At 40.0% G+C, this 20,249-nt stretch overlaps 2 protein-coding genes across 3 annotated transcripts; one reads left to right on the top strand and one right to left on the bottom strand.

Moving 5' to 3' along the window:
• The first annotated feature begins 3,106 nt into the window (after positions 1 to 3,106).
• Positions 3,107 to 6,920, top strand: LOC118426063 (ribosomal RNA small subunit methyltransferase NEP1-like). The gene is made up of 6 exons (XM_035835317.1): positions 3,107 to 3,263; positions 3,663 to 3,764; positions 4,560 to 4,701; positions 4,929 to 4,987; positions 5,432 to 5,581; positions 6,031 to 6,920. The coding sequence occupies exons 1-6, from the start codon at positions 3,123 to 3,125 to the stop codon at positions 6,142 to 6,144; spliced, it is 708 nt and encodes a 235-aa protein (XP_035691210.1). The 5' UTR covers positions 3,107 to 3,122; the 3' UTR covers positions 6,145 to 6,920.
• Positions 6,921 to 7,087: 167 nt separating this feature from the next.
• LOC118426064 lies at positions 7,088 to 20,003 on the bottom strand. Of its 2 annotated transcripts, none has more exons than XM_035835319.1 (3): positions 19,789 to 20,003; positions 9,064 to 9,136; positions 7,088 to 8,469 (listed from the first exon to the last, which is right to left on the bottom strand). In XM_035835319.1, the coding sequence occupies exons 1-3, from the start codon at positions 19,891 to 19,893 to the stop codon at positions 8,354 to 8,356; spliced, it is 294 nt and encodes a 97-aa protein (XP_035691212.1). In that variant the 5' UTR covers positions 19,894 to 20,003; the 3' UTR covers positions 7,088 to 8,353. The 2 variants fall into 2 exon arrangements, with proteins under 2 accessions (XP_035691212.1, XP_035691211.1); XM_035835318.1 differs by having other exon boundaries at positions 7,088 to 8,230.
• Positions 20,004 to 20,249: the final 246 nt, after the last annotated feature.

The following is a 20,249-nucleotide window of genomic DNA, read 5'->3' as shown; positions in this document are numbered from 1 at the left end:
ACAAATAAAAAGTGCTTGTTGGGTCTTTATCGCAATGATAAGACGACATATCACCATCGCAATACTTTTTAATGAGAATAAGCATAAAGTATAATGTAATTTACGGATTCTGCTATAAACATTTCACTCACAGTGGCGGTAGGATATAGAAAATATCAGTGTAAAGTGCTACGGTGGGGTGAGCGTACACTCTGGCCTCTGATTGGTCAAACACGCTCGTCGCATTAAACCGATGTGGCGGGAAATTCCAAATTTCAACCATGAGAGTAACGTTAAGGCCACAGCACGTAAATTTTAATTATGGATGACATCCACTGCAGACTGCAAAAAATAATGAAATAGGGCGTAAAAATAACTTGAGTAAAAAATAAAAACAATATGAATATCGTTGTCATTTGAATTATGGCACAGCAACTGGATTTCATTGATGATTATCTAACGTTACGCACATACATTGATGTCCAGCTGACTTTCATTCCTTTCGTACATGTACATTTGTTAAGAACACATTTTCTTGGCAGGCTGGGAATAAGCTACCGGTACCGGTTTAATTTTGCAGCATGAGCACATACATGAATGATGAATAGTATACCACACTAGTGTCACATTATAATAGCTAGTGCACTTCTTGAATTAAGAAATGAATGCATTGCTGGTTGTGATGTCATATTTTGTCACTTTGATTCTTTTTACAATGAGTGTTAATTCTTTTTACAGTGGCCATGGGTCTATTGAACTGTTGAAAATTTTGCTGGAGCTGAACTACGCAGTACGGTACTTATACAGAATTCAGAAGCGTCGCCTTGCGGACAAAATTATCACTGCCATTATTACAGGTGGAAAGATCGATTCTGATTTCTTACTGGCCTGTGTGATTGGTCACTTTGATAATGTCCTGATTATTACCATTGGTAGAGATGCTACCCATGTTGGCCAATGGTAGAGTATCAATTTTACACCTACGGTACATTTTCACGGTCTATTAATTTACCTGACAGTCATTGGTTAGCTTCGTCCAATCACATTAATGGTAACTCTGCATTTGCCAATCAACTTCAAGTTTTGTCTTCCCTATGTCAATGAAGCTCAGTTCGAAAGATCTGCATTTTGCTTTTTGATCACTAGGGGTCACTGTGAGACCGTGTGAAACTCAACTGGAACCGTGTCGTGAGAAAGGCCTCTTTGAGGCCTTCTGTGGTTTTATCCTTCCTGAAGTTATCTATTTTACTTGCACAGTTAATATAACGTTGTATCACTATCATTCGGCGTTTGTTGCTTACTGTCATGAAATGATTCCTGCATTTGTTCATTCATTCATTATCTATATGTCCTTGGTGCTTAACACCATCCACACACAGGTAAACAAACTTCTCCCTGGCGCTGAACTAGCCTAATATCCAGCCGTATTATAGCTCCCGAGTCTCTTCTGTTCTCTCCGCAAATAAATACCCGTATTTACGGACAGGACAGAAGAGACTCGGGAGCTAACTGTTATAATACGGCTGGATACCAGGCTAGCGCTGAACACAGTTGTGTAACTAGAGTTCGGCGACCTCATACCTCCATGAAAATTTAGAGCTTTTGTAAATTTCATGCAATTGACTAAGACATTAACATAATTTATGCGTGTTGTTGTTCATCATTGACTAACGTACACATGTCACAAGTATAAAATTCCAATCATTAGACTTAAAGCGGCTTTGCAATTTTTACATAAATTATGCAAATAAGTTCCTCATTACCATATTTGGTATCTGCTTATATTCCATCTATCATAATTAATAAGTGTTACATTTATTGAAGTCCAGTTATTAGTAATAATGGTATTATACAATTTCCTCATTAATTATGCAAATAAGGTCCTCATTTGCATAACATGTATATCATTATGAACACCTTTGCCCAAGCTACCTGCACCCCTAAAATGATGCCAATCCGTCAATCCTTTCTGCAGTTATCCACTTTGGAATGTCTTGACAAAAATGCCCCTGCAGTTCCGAAATTACATGTTAGGGGGCTGAAATCTGCCCCACTTTGTCATGACACTGCAAGCTATCTACCACCCAAATGTCAAGACTATATCATGTCCGGGACAAGAGATACATTGAAAAAACTGCCATGATAGAATATTCTCATTAATTATGCAAATTTACTCCTATTTTGTATAATTGGTATCTTATCTTGTACAACATTGTCTAAGGTACCTACATACCAAAAATCATGAAAATCCATTGTTCCCTTCTTGAGTTATCCTCTTCAGAAGTTTTTGACAAAAATGCCCCTGCTATCCCAAACCTAGTCGGTAGGGGGCCAAAACTTATGTCACTTATTTCTGAGCACAAGAGCTATCTAACACTCAAAAATCGTGACCATAGCGTGTTCAGAACACGAGATAGCAAAACCGGAAGTTGAGCTGCAGTACCAAGGGAAGTCGCTAGGGGGCCCAAAATCTAATCACTTCTAGCTTTCATCGCACCCCACCAACACACCAAGTATGAAACTAATCCATCCAGCCGTTCTTGAGATATCTTGTTGACAGACAAACAGACAGACACACACACACACACACACACACAAACGCTGGGTAAAATATAACCTCCATGACATTTCATGGAGGTAATTATACTTTCCCTTCCTGCCTTAGGGGACCATCCGTTACTGGTATTTGTATCTATCAGCTGGGAATAACTTATTTTCAATGTGCATTTCTTGTCAGAAATTTCAGTTTGATTATCATGGAAGCAGAACTTACTGTGATCCTTCACGGTACAGAAGTTGTGATACGTGTATAATAATAATAGTACATGACGCGATCACCATCGTCGTACGTGCATAAGGGACATCTTGCGGTTTTAAAGAAAATTACAAGGTCTCTAACGAAAAACGGGGACAAAATTACAAGGTCTCTAACGCCCAATGCATGATACCACTGATTCATTCCTGAACCATAATGTCAATATTACTAGCTTGGGTGAAAACTAAACGATATACTTTCTGGAGGTTGTGTTTTTTTTTTTTTTAGTTTTTTTTCTTCAATTTCATCGTCATTCTTTTTGTGCTATCATTAACGTTAAATGAATATATCACCCCTAATGAACGCGATTGGTTTCTACCAAACTAAGATGGCGGCCCCCAGGAGAAAATTCGACGGAGACGGAAAGTTCGATGTGCCAGAGCCTAAAAAGAAGAAAACATTGCACGAAAAGGATCAAGAGAAGCGTCTCATCGTCGTACTGGAAAAGGCTTCTTTAGAAGCAGTCAAGGTTTGTTTATAACGTATCATATGGATAAGCTATGTATCTTCTTCTGTTGGGGAGAGGGGAGGGTGGCATAAAACTCGTGGACCCATACACGTGCGCTGCTAACAGTCGCGTCGTACCTGCAGTTACTTTTTCAATCAATCACTGCTGACACGAAGGGTAATAAAGCTGGTCAAACTGAAAGTTTACTGCTTGAGCCAAAGCCTGGTTTAACTCCGGATGATCCACTAAATCCTAACTCCGTCAGCTCATGGTTGTGCGGGGATACAAATTATACATATTCCTTGATATTATAATATTATATGGATGCCGTGTAAGATTGTATGATTCAAACTTGCAACGTTTCATGTTTCAATGTCTTAACAACTGAGTCAACCTCCTTTTTGTTTTACCTGTGTACAGAATGGGAAGAGCTACGAGCTTCTCAACTGTGACAAACACAAGGGGCTGATGAGAAAACACAACAAGGACCCCTCGCTGTGCCGACCAGACATCGCTCATCAGGTTGGTTCATTTAGGGTTGTAGTGCCCAGTGGCACAGATAGGTACAGTCAATGGAACTCACTCCAGCTCTACATTTCTGTCTGTCCATTCACCTAGATTAGGGGTGGGTACCGGTATGGAAAATTCAGGTACAGGTCCGGTTCAGGTCCTTGACCTGCTTATCTGTGAATTTCACTCCAAACAGTGGTCCATTTATTTATGATTAGCTAATAGTAAAAAAGGATTCTGTTTGGTGGAGATTTTGACATTCATTGGCATTTTAAAGTCTTCATGTAAACAACACTATTATTATTTAAACTGCATTTGTTTTTTTAGACCGAGTTTGACTGTGGAAACCTGGTAAAAAAAATAACCCACCCCTAACATGAGCTAAACACGCATCATGCATGGGTATGTTACATCGTAAGGGGCGGTATTACCCGACGCAAGGTGCCAGTTCCTGGCCTATGCACGTACATACATGCATACATACAACCTAGATGTTTCGTGTTGAAGATGTGAGGGCTGTTGGCATGCTCTCCTGGGAAATTTCAAGCTTCTTACTCCCCAAAACCCTACCATCTTCCTGATTTTCAGCATACAGTCCTCATCTGATACCCAAGCCATGCCCTGAAATTATGGTTTTAGAAATTGTTTCCTTGTTGGTACTATTAGGTACTACTACTAGTAGTATTAGTAAGGTTGAAACATGGAAAAGACGTTTTGAAGGTTAAACCAGTATTACTACATTAAAAGGACACACATTGTTCAAGTAGTTTAAAGGTTACTCAATCTCATTTTGTTTTTCTCCACCAGTGTCTACTGATGTTGTTTGACAGCCCTTTAAACAGAGCTGGTCTCCTACAAGTCTATGTCCACACAGAGAACAACGTACTGATAGAAATCCACCCGCAAACAAGAATCCCCCGGACTTTTGAAAGATTTGCTGGTCTTATGGGTGAGTGTATAGCGTAAAATTTTTTCCACTGTGTTTTGTAATTCATAAGTAATAGTACATTGTAGTATGAATGTCCGTGTCAGTATAACTTTATTAAAAACAAAAAAGTCATTTTTATGTGTTGCATATGATGAGATCAGTCCCTATTGCAACAAGATAACATGCAGTATGAATATAAACTCCTAGGGGTTTCCATTAATACATTACTGCTATCTTTGTGTCTATAGTTCAGCTGCTGCATAAGTTCAGCATCAGAGCTTCTGATGGACCTAACAAGTTGTTGAAGGTAAGATTCATCATTACTGGTATGGTGTCTGGTGTGTGGCTCTGTGTGTGTGTGTTTCTAACCTACTTTGACCAGCATGGTTTAAGAAGCTATGGATAGATTGTGGTACATGTATTGCGTTTACATGTATATTTGGTGAGGAGGTTTTGAGAAGATGATGGTCAAGGTTGGACTTCCTCACAATTCTCCTTGGTGTAGCAGCAGAAGTTCCTTTTTTATATCTTCTGGACTTGTTATGATCTTGATCAATGATGGTTTGAAGGCGGACAATTTTTTTTTAAGCAGTAGAGGAGGTATAGCTTGGGACATTCTGCTAGCTTGTCTAAGAACTACAGAGGTATTTTTGCAACTTTTCAAAAGTTCCTCAAGAATAATGTTGATGACCTTTGATGTTTTTCTCAGAAGATAGGGACAAACTTGTATCATTTTGTAAAACTTTTCAAGGTCATCAAAAACCCAGTGACGGACCACTTACCGACAGGCTGTACCAAGATCGGCATGTCCTTCCACGCGGATTCCGTGGTGAACCCACGTGATCTCGTTCCCGCTGACAAACCAATCGTCTTGGTGATCGGTGCCATGGCCCACGGTTCGGTGAGTACATATACCAACATCTATTGCAGGGGAAAGGGTGTTGGGTATAATTTGGGGTTTAAACAATGAGGGATGGGGGGATTGTTACTAGAGGTATTTCTTTGGCATTGGGTGTGTTACTGTTTTTGCTGTTATTGTACGTAGAGCTGTATTCATTTTATCCTTAGAAAAGCTTACGTCAGCTTGCTTAAGATGCAATATATCAACCTACAGTCCAGGGCTAAAAAATATAAACAACTTGCATCACGCATATTAGATATTGTCAATCACTGCTGAAAACAGGTATTAAGTTTCTTAAGCCCTCATTGTATAGATTGTGGTCATATCTTTATTTGAATTGCACAGGTCATATCATATTGAATTGAGAGCTCGAGTATATTGATCATATGTTACAGTGTGATGTAAGTTGACTCGTAATCACTTTTGTATGTTTTAATCCCCCTGCCCAGGTGGACTCAGACTACATAGAGAAGTCCCTGTCCATCAGTAACTATCCCCTGTCAGGAGCTCTCACATGTGCCAAGGTCTGCAGTGCCTTTGAGGAGGTTTGGGGCGTGGTTTAACTAGGATTGACATGTGCTGAGATCCTTGCTATTGTGAGGTAGAGCTTCAGTATGAGAGTGGCTGAAGGATGAAGTTTGTATGACTTGCCTTCTTTAGTTGATGTACTGATAGTTGATTTATTAATAGAACCAAAGCCCACAGCTTTGCTATGGATATTGTAAGATAGCGTTCTCTTTTTTAACTTTTGGCAACATAGAACTTATATTTCTATTGGGGAATTATGAATTGAAGAATTTCTTTTTGATATTCCCAACTTGCAAAAAGGGCATTGAAAATAAACTCAATACAGAAAGTTTGGAAACTTCATTTAGGTTGATTATATCTCCATGAACAGTGTATTAGCTGCATTGTGTTATACACTGATTAAGCAGTATATCATTTGGAAAGCTTGTTTAGTGCCCCTTACAATGATATATACCGTACATTCATGGGTTAAGTACCAGGGCTACTAATGTGAATAAGTTTAAAAAAGGGCTGAAAGTTTCCGTTATCGTATGTTTATTATTTTTTATGTACTACCTGAAGGTAGCTAGTGCTTGTAAACCTGGGAGTAGTGTGGAACTTGACATGGGCCAGTCCACATTCATACTTATGTATTCATATATACATAGCACATGGTAAGTAGTATTTAATGAGCATTGATTTACATGATTAACTAATGTTTAATGAGTATTGGTGGCATTTCATATGTAAGTAACTAGGATCTATTGAGCATTTGTCCCAATGCTAGATTTATGCTTATCATGTGTTTTGCAATTATACAAATCTGTGATTACTGTGTCATATTTTATCTGCCATAGATTAAGGTAGTATGGACTCTGTTATCATGACATAGGTCCACACTATACAGAAATAACAAATGAATGATACTTATGCCAGTATATTGGTGAAGGAAGCATTTCATTCTAGATTGAAGGAATAAAAGGAAACACACACAAAATGTCACATGACAACTATTTATTACACATTGTCAACACACATCAGATACAGAAGCAAAACAATGATGATGGTTGTACTCATCATCTTTTGAAACAAGTGCCCCCTGTGAAACTTGAACAATGTTGAGTAACAGCTTGGTTGGTGCATCCAGACTCTTTGACATCTGTTGTATGGAAAGTTTCCAAATCAAATGACATGTTCATTTTCCGAAAAGATTACCAGGTCGTATCTAGTTGTAATCTACTGGTAATAAAACTACATAGAGCAAAGCAAACTCTGCCATTAAGCCATTTACTGGTGTTGCCTACTGATTGGTTTACTGCCCAATTTTTGAAGAGACTTGGATGTAATCTACTTTTAAATGTTTAATGCTGGTAGATCTTTCATCAGATGTTTAGCTGATTTTTAAGAATTGATAATGGATCAGATTATGCTGTAACGTATACCTGGTTGCTGTTATCTTAGCTATGCTGTCTTCATCAAAATCACCTAGATCAGTAACAGCAAGATCCCTTATCTTACCATTGACCGCAAGTTATGCTGTATATGTGAAATGTGCAAATTAAGATAGGGATATCAGGGATGAACTATTACTTACACATCTGTGGCCAAGAAACTACTCACAATCTTTGCATCTATAACAATTTTCTATTGTACATTTGTTTACAAGACATATTTCTAGTTCCAGCTATGTTCCATGAAGTTGACGCAAAGGACGTTCCTCTCTCCTCTGTTGCTTCCTGAGAAGCATCCAAAACAACAGCGACCAAAGACAACATCCAAACAGTCAGAAATGAAGTGTTAAATTTTGCAATTTCTTACGACTGCCACTAGAAACATTTTGGTCCAATTTTGTCCAGTTTACAAATATTAGCTGTGGAAATGTAGGCTTAACACTGCTCGAACACACATACTTGGCAGTCGTGAAAATTTGAACACAATATTTCCAACATATATACGCACTCTGTTGTGAGGAGAGTCGAAGGTCCCAGCGTTCTGTCCGGTTGAGAGTCTCCCAGGCGGTTTACCGGCGCCCCACTCTGAACCGTCTGCACTGCGGCATCTTGCGAGCCTTGGGGTTGTTTCTGCACATGTTGCGGCGCTCTATCTCGCTCATAGTATCGCTTTCGAAGGGGAGGTCGGGCACTAGACATGCACATGAGAATATATAGATGACGATAAGTAAAGACAACGTGATTTATAGCTGTGGCAGGTAACACCGACGGTTAGTACCTGTCCTAACAAGTACGCCCTGTTACGGGGTGCCATCTAGCGGCGGCCAAACTTTCTGCACTGCGGAATAGTATGGCGCGCCCTCAGACTGGCGCATAAGTTGCGGCGGGCGACCTCTCCGATCGGGTCATTGTTGAATGGCAGGTCTACTTCTGCAGAACACAGAGCAGAGAGAAGAAAGAGAAAGACTAAACACACAGGACAACACGACAGGATGAGCACATAGGACAGAACATGTTACCGACATGTCCGAACACCGTGACCATGGACATCGCAATAGATGATGCAATCCTTTTCACATATTTCGTTGTATGGGGCTGTGCCCATCTCCGCTTCTATGTTTCCATGGCTCTTGAACCAAATAGCTATTAAAGCACCACAGCAGGAGGCAGGTTCACTGGTAGAATGGACGTCATAAAAACCCTTTTGCATACATGCCATATATCCAAGCGAACCCGGAGATACTTCTTGTGCTTAGATCACGTTTTGGACACTCGGTAACATTTTCCGTAGTTGCTGACGGAACAGGAAAATTTGCAAATAACCATGAGTAGGTGTCACTGAAGGAAACGGCCAATCAAAGTTGTGTTGGTCAAAGACATTATGAACAACATCATATACAGCAGACTGAAGACAAGGACGATTTAGACGTAACGTGAAAGAACGAGACAATAAGACATGAAAGACGCGCCGGACGTCAAACGAAGCAGCGTTCACACAATGTTCGCGCAAACGTTTTGTTGTACCTTCTTCGTTGGCCTCATCCTCTCCGGCCGGTAGCAGGTCCGCTTCTTCAATAGCCTGTCTCAGTTCGTCAACCTGAGGAGATGAGATGAGAGAGGTTTCATTGATAAACTGAGACATATGTTGTCGTCTTCACCGTGTCGTTCAGTATCTTGCAAATCTAATGGAGACATGGAATTCTTATCATCCATGATGCATGAAATAACCAGTTACTTAAGGGTAGTTAGAAATGTTCACATATTTTATGAATGAACTTAACACAGTATAACAGTATTCTGCAGGTACAGCATTATTCACAGGAAAAGTTGAATCTGGGTTAAGCGCGCAATAATCACACCACCTTCAGCACCAAGGACAGCCGCCATTCTAGGTAAGTCACACGGGCTCTCGGATAGAGGTCTTTTAAGACAATTTGTAATTGTACTATCTATTATACTAGCAGAAATTAGAGAACATAGATGTAATTGATACTTTTATTGTTTAATAAAAGGAGCAGAAATCCAATTCAGACCGCACCGCATGCAGATCTACAAAAATCCGTCCTCTTACTAAGACCACAAAATTGAGAAGAAAGGCACTGAAAACGATTATAGTGGGTACCATGCTCCATAGGTAACCGCTGGGCTAATCTTTCCGCATGCTATCACTGGTTAGCAAGCGAACGCTTTCTACAGAGGATGGCACCAGCCTGAAAACGATTGTAATCTTTGACCTTTTGTGCATCAGAGGCAATATCTCCTCCATATGATCGCCAGACCTTATCGCCATCTTGACTCTTGTTTGAAACCATAAAGATATAACTCTACCAGAAATCGGTCCCAGTCGGGCAGTTGTGCGAGTATCATATCTTCTCTGGTCTTCCACGGTAAACTGAGAACTCACTTTCTCGATACATCAGTGCTCCAACCAAGATAAGATAGTATGCGTTTCTTATTACTTTCTAGCGTAGCAGGTAAATCATGATGCCAAAATTGCTGAACAACGAGATATGATGGAGACCCTGCGATAACTTATCAGGTACAAGTGAACTTTCATCAGGTTTGTTACTACAGAAATATGTTCGAATTGCAAGAAAGTATGATTTGGAAAGTAACTTTAACTGCCGTTACGCCAGAGGGTGGCCATATCGTCATACAGATACAGATATAGAGTAGCAGTTTGAAGCAATATATTTCTAAATTGCATCACGTTTCTTTCCAGCTCAGTAGCGTTTTTCATGTGAAAAGTTGGGCCGTGCGTGTCATTTTTATGATATCTGCAGTGGCTTGTTTTATGACAAGGCGATGACATTGATAACCTTTCCTACGGAAGAAAATAAATTGAATTTTGCGACTGCAATTTCGTCACCTCCAGCACCGTAACGTAGATCTTTATTGAGTTATATATGCGTCTTGCATGGCACCTCTACTAAATTAGACTTCTTTTCATGCATCAATTGATGCAAGACGCTGTGCGTAGCTACTTTTATTCATACATCTTTGCTCCTTCACGTCACAATGTTGCAGCTGATTATAGCAATCCGGACTTCTTTCAATCCACTCAGAAGTATCTATACATCTAGAAATGAGTAGGAGTCAAGATAGGCCTTACTCAATTCGGAATCTTTGCAGTCGTAATGTACATCAATAAAGTCTAGATGTCAGCAATATGTTTTACTTGCGATCGATGGTCAACAACTCAGATAGGCTCCCGTAGTCCATTTGGCGATCAGAGATATTTCCATTACTTTATGTTCTGACATATGACGAGCTGTAGTTCGAATAGCCACTTAAGCTCCTCTGTGCGCCTTTCATTACTTTTGTTTGTTATCCCATACTGTGGATCACAATGATATGTGCGGAAGATAAATCGCAATGCAGTTTTTGGCAATAATACATAATAGCGTTCGATATGCTCTGAAATGACGTATAGCAAGCATCTACCAAAATAGGGTTAATAGATACTTAGGCGGCAAAAAATATCGTCAAGAAAAAAAAACACTTGGTTCGCCTTTGTCTGGCTTAACATATAGTAGCAATCAGTCACCTCATTTTGACCAATCTGTAATATTTACTCTGCTCAATTTGGGGTCATCATCTTTCTTTCTTACATTATTCACCTTATTTGGAACAATTTTCACATGTTACCCCTACATGAGTTCGGTACAGACAAGTTCAATTGGAAAAAAATAGGCCTTCTTAAAACAACCATCGATTTTTGTGAAATGAAACAAGAAAAGGGACAGACGACAGTCTAAGTTATTTCTGCAAGAATACTGAATATCTACGATCAAATTCAGTGTTATTGCAGACTTATAAGCATTATAAGCAATTGGCAAGACGTTATTCCCTGTAGTTTTAGACATGCAACCAAGAACTTATCCCATGAAATTAACGTCATAAGTCTCCCAGGAAATAACATATCTGGAGCTTATTTGGCAGACATCATCAATTCTTGCCTTTGGAAGTCTAAATTTACACACATTAGACTTAAGCTTAATCCTGCTGGAGCTACCTTTGCCTCACGGGGAAGTCTAATCATCCATCAAGCCGCTGGTACTCCCACATTCGCCTTGCTGACGAATCGTATTTCCGCCATTGTGACCTTTCCTTAAGGGGTTCCAATATACATGGCAGATATGGATCATGACCTCGATCTAATCGTGCGGAACAATTCGGAAAAAAGTTCAAAACTAAAATCAGACAATATTTCTCCTGCATGTTGGAGTTCGGTAGGAACAATGAATATAACCCAAAATCCTAATATCATAGATCAGTATTTCAGTCGTTTACAAACATTGCAAAAACAACCCGCATCTAGATTTCGTTATTTTGTTGGTGGTATACATGAATACAGACTAGCTCGTTATCAACACAGACCAAACCTTTTCTTTACATTCAGGCAGATCATTGTCGTTAAATTCAGCTCCCTCTGTTATCATGCAAAAGTTGCGTCGAATCAAATATCACGTGAAACGTATTTTGTAAAGAAACCACCAGAGAGTTTACTGCTAACATCGCCCTAAAGATGTATTTAGCATCCTTACGTTTCTGTATCGTATCTAGCTCTCAGCAGTCCATATTATTGCTATAATAGTCACCTGCTTCCACTTGTCACCATTATCTATACCAAAGTCTTTTATTTTATGTATGCAATATATGTTGCAATTAGCCCTCGGGCAAGAATTTGCAAATTAACTTCCTCATCAACTCCATGTGCAAATAAACTTCCTCATCAACTCCATGTACCTTCCAAAGTGTTACATGGCTCCAATAGACAAAACATTAGACAAAATGCCGAAAGGTTTATAAACTTTGCTGTTTTCGATACTTTGTTCCTTGATTCAATCTACTGACGTTCAATTTGAGCAACAAAATGGTGATATGCAAGCGCGGTATGGCTGTAGGATTTGTGATAACAATGGTTTTTCCGAAATATCTAATACCAAGGAGCTTTTAAGCTCCTTGCTAATACGACAACCAAATCATACGAAATGTAGTGTACACACATGTTGTATCGCGCAGGTGATAAATGTACATACATCGTGCATACAGATTGATTTTATGAGCACAAGGAAAATTAGATTGGAGAAATGCAATAAAGATATTGAGAAGCGAATGGAAGATAGATAACAAGTCCTCAAGATGATGACTTGTTGCTTGTTTCTGGAGAATTTTGTTATGAAGATATTGAAACTGAATAAATCAAGAAGACCCGATGGGCTTTATCGGCGTTTATTAACATATATGTGTAATCATAAGAACTTAGTATCACCATAATTGTGGTTTGTGCATTCGGAACTAGAATATGGCTTCGATGACAATTTGCAGCGGAACCAACAATATTATCTCACTTGTAGTGAGAAGGAGGAGGCGTATTGCAATCGATTACCTTTACTCCATTTCACAGTCTTGTTGGAAGGTTTGATTTCATAAATTTAAAGCTCTTAGTACATGTATTTTACTGGCCTTCATAACAGGCGTTTTTGTGGGAAGTTTTGATTTTTTTCTGATTGTATATAGGTTTTCTGATTGTGTAAGTTTCTGGAAGCCTTCTGGCCTGAAAAAAACAAACTGTGCACGGAAAAAAACAGTGATACTTAACAATAGATTTATTGTGAAGGTTTCTCATTGATTATGCAAATGTATCCCTCGTTTGTACAAATTGGACCATCTCCACCCAAACAAAACTGAATTCAACTGTAATTCAAGTATGAAAATACGAAAAAAAGCAACATTCGGGCAGAAATGTTCGCGGTGGTTTTATGTTTGCAGTTTTCGCGTTGCAAATTTACCGCGGACTTTAAACCACCGCAAACATTGTTCCATAGCAGTAAGATATTACAGTGCATGGTGCTATCGCGAACTTAAAACCACCGCGAACAGTTCTTGCCCCGCTACCGCGAAATTAAATCCCCGCGAACTTAAAGCATTTACAGTATTTTGCATCATGGATGAGAAAAATACACCACCGATTGTGCCCGTATAACAGTACCATGAAGTCGTTATACATCGTGTCTCTTTCAAATCGCTTCATCACGGCTTGATCCACCACCTCTATATATACCCCATCATCAGGGCCAGTAATGAACACCCGCACCCTGGTGAAAGATGAACACGCATTGGCCATTAGCCCCTAACAATCTAATTATCTCGGTAAACCAATACCCAATGGCATTTTTCAAAGGTCTCTCTTCTTGGAAAGCTGCCAGACGCCTGGCTTATGAAAAATGAGAATGTGTATAGGTTGGGAAGACCAGGATGGTTGTGTCAGACTTGTACGCTATCAGTTAGCTGAGTCGCTGTTAGGAAGAGGGCTTACTGATAATACGATTTGAATCGATTTTTTTTTTCATTCTACCTTTTGGGGAGGCATGTCGATAGTCTAGATTCATACTTAGCAACCTTTGAGATTTCGCCCAGCATAACATCTCCAAACTAGAAGGTCTATGAATAAATGATTAGGATGTTGAAAAAGTCGCTTTAATAAATTTAAAAAAAATGTTTTGTTTCATAATTCAACGAGTATATAGTCAGTACACCTTCCATGAATACAACATGTAGCTAACAAGAAAAAGCAGTGCCTGAAACGCACCGGTCGATCGTTACCTCTTTTGTAGACACAAACGGAGATACCTGGGGCGTGGTTGACAAATGTTATGCCTTTTGATAAGCTCTTAAGGTATTAACAAGATGCTCTTTGTATTATATGTTGATCTGTCACGCTGTATGCAACATTTGTCTTCCGTTAATTGGACTATAGGGAATTCCTTTAATGACTCCAGCTACTGGCTTTAACATGGCCCCTTCCAAGACCGCAATGAAGTTTGTAAAACTCTATTTTGTTCGTTGAGCATCTGAAAAGCGGTATCTGTTACAGTCAACCCTGTCCAAGGCTTAATATAAGAGTCGGTTGGTTGGTCGGATGATTGCCCATGGTACCTTCACCCTCCTTAGAAGGTGAAAAACTAGAAAAATACACAAGGTAAACAGGAGATTTTTTGTAATTTTCATTTTCTGGGTGACTTTTCAAAGTTACCAAGATATAACTAACCTAAACAAAACAAGCCCAGTGTAACTGTGTCGGCAGAAATCCTCATCTAAAATGGCTAATAGATGCTGGCGATCAATTTTGGTTGTTTAGTGGAAGGTGGGTGCCCCTTTGTGGTAGCTGGTTGGGTTAGACAATAAGCTGCTTCGAGAGGAAAATTTATGTAAAAATGGACTGTTTCAATGTGTCCTTTGACAACAGGTGGTTGCCTGCGCCAGGTGTTTTCTCGGCCAGGTTTTACAGTGTAAGGACTTAAATTGTACTGTACTGGCAATAAAAGCCGTCGGTGACCAATCCTACACGAGAATGTTGGCACTAAAACTTTTTGTTTCGCCGCATCAGGGCAATTAGGTCGTATTGTGGTAACTCGAGGCGCGGATTGATAGATCAAGCGCGATGTGACAGACATGAAAGCTGTCAAACTTGTCTGTATAGTGCGGAAACCTGTCCCGAGGCAAGACAGTCGAGGATATAAAGCAGATCGATTCTTTTGAGCAGAGCGTGGTTTGCGTTGATTCTTATCTACTTGTCTGAGCGTTTATCACACTGGCCATCAGCGTTACTCTGGCTTGGAAGTAAAACTCAACATTGTGCGACTACAAGCAAAAAGAATACATAAATAACTGCTATCGACGGGGCCTATTCATGGCAAGGATGACTATGATGTCATGATATATTACAATGCGTCTTAAGGCATTAACTGTGTTATATATCTATCCCCATCGTATTGTGCGAAAATCTTGAGTTGTGCAAGTAACGTTTTGTCGGTCCGGAAGTTTTGCTAGTTTGGACACAATCCAAAAGTTGCCCTCATGCTTCCAACTTTCTCACATCCCCCTGGGAGCTGACTGTAGAAACTGCATAACAGGCCTAATGGGCAGTCGGCGTTCCCGTGGGTACAATTAAACCATACCAACATTTACACCTGTGTATATCCCAATGGCATCAACGAAGCAATGTCTGATATGATTGCGCCTTCCGTAATTTCTGTAGATGGATTTTGATTTACATTGATTTTTTTCATCTCTTAGGTCGCTTTTTTTGGAGACAAATTGTCACGATTTCTACAATGCCGACAAACTTGATATTTTTCAATCAAAACCGTGCTTTGGAAAAAAGCCATTGATTTAATGACCTTGTGTTGGAAGATTATTTTTCACGGAAAATGGGTCAATTACGTCGCAAACTGTAGCCTTTGGGTAAGCATGATACATCATTCAGGGGCTGAGTGTCAATAAGGCGGACATGTTGTCTCCAGCCATTTAACGCAGCATTGGTCTCAAGCGGTACATGTAGCGTCTCGGGGGTACGATCAGTCTCAGTGTCAGGAAACTAACGATGTCGATGGCCGGAAAACCAGCGGGGTACTTTGCCAGGCACACCCGTGCAGGGGAAATCGTACCTGACCCAGGATACTGCCAGTAGTGCGCTGTGGACGTGATTAGAGAAATGTGAAAATTATGTTCAGTTAAGCCTGACTGGTAAGACGTGCACAGTGCAATATCGTGCTGAATAATTGACTTCTTTGTCAAATATTCTGTTTCTCTCTTATGCTGATTTGTAGGAAGTCTTATATTTTTTTTTCGTCCAATGTAGTCTAGATGAAAGATGCGATGATTTTCTTCTATTTCAGTTTACTCTATCCTATTCTATTCTATCCTAATTTATTTCATTCATTCTAATGAGTAACATAACAGATAAACGTCAATCTCAAATATATCTATAACGTTTAAGTTAAGCAGAAAATGGTTGACCAATTACCTCCTATTTTTCAATCATGCCACATTCATTACAAGACCACTTAATCACTCGGCCATTAAAACAAAACTACACCAATCAACCATACTCCCGATGTAGTGACATGTTCGATCTACTGCTCAATTAAGCTTTTACGACTTCCGGACTTTATGGCACAAACTCAATTGCATCGGTGCCTGGTTAAAGATGGTACAGGCATTGGGTTGTTGTTTTTCAACAACCCAACAACTAGCCCATCCACCTCTCTATTGATTTACATAAAACATATCTTAAACCTCACCAAGAGTTAATGAGGATCATCAACAGAGCGCAATAGACTAAGAATATAATGGGTAACAGTAACAGCACCACGTCATTGGGTTTCATTGCACGTTATGCCTAACTAATAGGGCCTTCACACTGAAACCGAAGCAGCAGGAATCGAGCAGAACCAGTCGAAATGAATTATTTGCAAAATTCGTGGCACATTCGGGGCCATTCGGGGGGGAATTCCAAATAGGCCCCAGATCCCCTTCACACGAGAAGAAATGAGCCAGAATGCCGTCAGAATGAAAACTCTTTTCTATTCCTGTGCGTTCGTAGTGTATTCTAGACATTTCGACTACATTCCAGATATTCTTTCTGCCACATTCGGGCAGGATTCGAGATGGCTTGCCGTTTCGATCCTCCATCGAATGAGAAAAGAATGTTTCGAACAATGTTGGAATGCCGCAGAATGCGGTCAGACTGCAGTAGGAATAGTTAGAATACACTTAGAATCCAATATGAATGCCATTCGATATTTCTCCAATTCGAATGCACCTCGACAGTTTTTAACATGTCAAAAACTTTCGGGCTAGCCAAAAGAACGGGCACGAATAACTGGAATGCAGTTAGAACACACTACGAATTGCCAGGAATTGCCAGGAATAGAAAAGAATATTAATTCCGACGGCATTCCGGCTAATTCGTGCTCTCGTGTGAAGGGGGCTTTAAAGAGGCAAGATCCAACTCTGAGCAGGGAAGCAGTGGAACTCGCGCGTAGCTGCTGGACACGTTGCCGCGTCAATCATCAACGTCTCCGGACATGACATCACAGTGCCTCACCTTCCCCCGACCAAACTTTTGTCCATAATAGACTACCCAAATATGCTAGTAGTTTAAGGAAATGACGGTTATCCACTGTATTCTGTGGGTCGAGACAAATTGTTTCGTTGGGAATACTGGCCATCATCTTTTCCCCATTTAGCCCATTTCGCGATCGATGAGCAATCTGAATCTTGCCTTTCAGCAGAAATTGACCAACGCAACACACAAAGATGGCCAGCTAGGTCGTTACGCTAGTTTTCCCCTTTATCTGCAATTTACGGTCTGTTGGAGTAGATTGATCAGACGTTAGTCAGAGGACCATCTCCAAAACGTCAATGTAACAATGTAACCAATGACCAGAACATTACATGTGCTTTGATGGGCTTTTGTGTGTAAACAAAGCAGTTAGATTATTTCGTTATAGTTATTATAAGTCATCTCACAAATTGATTTGTTGGTGAAAATTGATTTTTCAATTTTCTTTCCCAGAGGATGTAATAAGACCGGATTGTACGTAACAACAGGTCTTCCTTCAGACCTAGCCAGCTACGGGCATTGGATTAAATGTACATGTTGCAGTTTTTTTTCAAATCTGCATTATTAAGTTATTGAGTAAAAGGTTGCAAGGTGAACATAGATTTACGGGCATTTCCCTAACTTACTACCTAACAGCCACTTTTGCCATATGAAATGTTTCTGGCAGTTTTTTGTTCTGTGAAAATGATATTTCATGGAAGTAATTATTTTGAATACTTCATAAATTCGGCTCATCTGTTATTCTACTGATCATACGTGAAACACCGCAAGCGCTAGTGCAGACCCCGAAACCTGAACGTCTTGTTATGCTGGCAAAAGATCACAGCATAAAAAGAAGGAAGGTGATAGGTTAGATAACATAATGTGATTTTTGTTAGGGGACGAATTATCACCGGAATGACCTGCTGGGGTTGATGGATCTGCCTTTCAGGAAACTCCGCATGCTTTTATCTTTGCCGTGTTATCAGTGATGGATGATGAGGAGAACACAACTTACATACGTCTCCTCAACCATTAGCTTCGGACAAACACTTAACATGCATTATTTCGGGCAAAATTCTAGTTCCTTTACCTACACAGTAATGCACCATAAATGATTCCTTACTATTGTAACCAATCGCTTTTGGTCTCTTAGTGCGTAACTGTAGAAAACAGAAAGAGGCAAGGTGCCAAATGCTGCAGAGAAGTCAGTATTGCCAAGACACATAACCACAAAAGTGATCGTTCGCACACATCAATACCGCTCGGAAGACTGCCTTCAGTCAGTCAATACCAATGTTAGTCAAGTCAAGCTGCATTCGCAATGGCTCCTTAAGCAAAACTGCATCCGTGGCAGCCAGCATTTTCTTGCCAACTATTTTCGAGAACGTTCTTAGCTCATCGAAGATCGACCTCGGTGGCCGTTACGACCATCGTGTAGCCCACATCAAAGGAAAAGTCCCCCATATGTTTTCTCATGATAGTAATCCGTAAAGAAGCAAAAGTAAATTACAGCCTTTGATGTCAATCAGATCCCCTTTGAATAATAAATATCATAATCTTTATTACCTATCTTGATACATACAAAATGTAATAAACTTTATCATCGATCGATTCTGCAGGTGCGCTGATTTGTATGTACGTACGTACGGGCTTGAAGCAAAACGCTGTCTTTGGACGGATTGTAAGAACATATCTTTATTTTGAAATAAGAGCTGATGGAAATGCGGCCAGCTAAGCATATATTCACTCCTTAGTATGCAACGAACGGTGTTTGAAAGTTTGAATGTAGATTATATCAGCTAGACGTTAGCAACAAACAAGACACAGCCAGTGCATCAGGTACAATGTTACCGTGCGCAGAGATTGACACAAGAAGTCTGACCACCATCTATTCGGACAACTTGCCCATTCTCAACTAGCATAACTATTCCGCACTGTGGTAATGTTGAGAATTCTAAGATAAGCCTCTGATAAGATTAAAATATCCTATCGTTTTACAAAGTTACCGTCCGTTGAATTTTTTTTTTGTAATGAAAATTCACAGATGGAAAACATCTATCAAAAAAGCTTTCCCGGGCTATTCACAACAAGAATACAAGTAACATTATCTGTATTCCGCTACTTTAGTAAATTCTTGACCGCTGTCATTGTCGCAGATACGTGGTCTAGGGGATTGAAAAATAACACCTAGTTTTCCGGCGTCCACAAAATCAATGACTTACAACAGGTTATACTATATGCTGTATCTCTCATTTGGTGGGGAAGAATGTCTCTATATCAAATCATCTTTTTGTGGCTTTAAATCAACACAGGAAGAAGCAAATTTTACTTTGCCCGTGGAAACAGATTCGTACCTTTTGCAGCAACTCTGCTTTGTCCACTGCCCTGGCCGTGACTTGATTTAGTAGCAACGTGACGACGCACAGGCCGGCAAGAACGAACACTGCAAGGCGGGCCATCTTTCTCTGTTACGGTCGAGGTTCTTCTCTCTGTGCAGACTTCTCTGGAACGAGACGGGTCTTGTCCTGGGAGAGACTGGCAGCTACAACGGAGCAAACTGAGCTGGGCGCTTTCTGGTAAGCTTTTAAGTACATCCCACCGTACATGAAAAAGACTGTGATTGGCCAATGTTAATGAGATTTCTCATGACGTTCAATCTGCGTCATCAGTTAAGGCCCGCCCATTTTACGTATGTACCCGTGTTAGATGTGGATTGGTAGAAAATCTTCGATTCTACTGTCTATAGATAACTAGTTATTGAACCGGCGGCCATACAAAATACGCACTTAATGGCAAATTCATGGCGGAAAATGAT

The sequence above is a fragment of the Branchiostoma floridae genome, chromosome 11 (assembly GCF_000003815.2).
Source record: "Branchiostoma floridae strain S238N-H82 chromosome 11, Bfl_VNyyK, whole genome shotgun sequence".
NCBI classification, from domain to species: Eukaryota; Metazoa; Chordata; class Leptocardii; order Amphioxiformes; family Branchiostomatidae; genus Branchiostoma; species Branchiostoma floridae.
Note: the sequence above shows the minus strand (reverse complement) of the source record. Positions and strands in the feature narration are given on the sequence as shown.

Excerpts from the sequence above, each read along its gene's own strand:
- LOC118426063 (XM_035835317.1), top strand. The coding sequence starts at position 3,123 with ATGGCGGCCCCCAGGAGAAAATTCGACGGAGACGGAAAGTTCGATGTG. Across the intron at positions 3,264-3,662 it reads CTTCTTTAGAAGCAGTCAAG|AATGGGAAGAGCTACGAGCT; the intron begins GTTTGTTTATAA and ends ACCTGTGTACAG. Across the intron at positions 5,582-6,030 it reads GTGCCATGGCCCACGGTTCG|GTGGACTCAGACTACATAGA; the intron begins GTGAGTACATAT and ends CCCCCTGCCCAG.
- LOC118426064 (XM_035835318.1), bottom strand. The coding sequence starts at position 19,893 with ATGGCCCGCCTTGCAGTGTTCGTTCTTGCCGGCCTGTGCGTCGTCACG. Across the intron at positions 9,137-19,788 it reads AAGCAGAGTTGCTGCAAAAG|GTTGACGAACTGAGACAGGC; the intron begins GTACGAATCTGT and ends TCATCTCCTCAG. Across the intron at positions 8,231-9,063 it reads GGATGAGGCCAACGAAGAAG|TGCCCGACCTCCCCTTCGAA; the intron begins GTACAACAAAAC and ends GTGCATGTCTAG.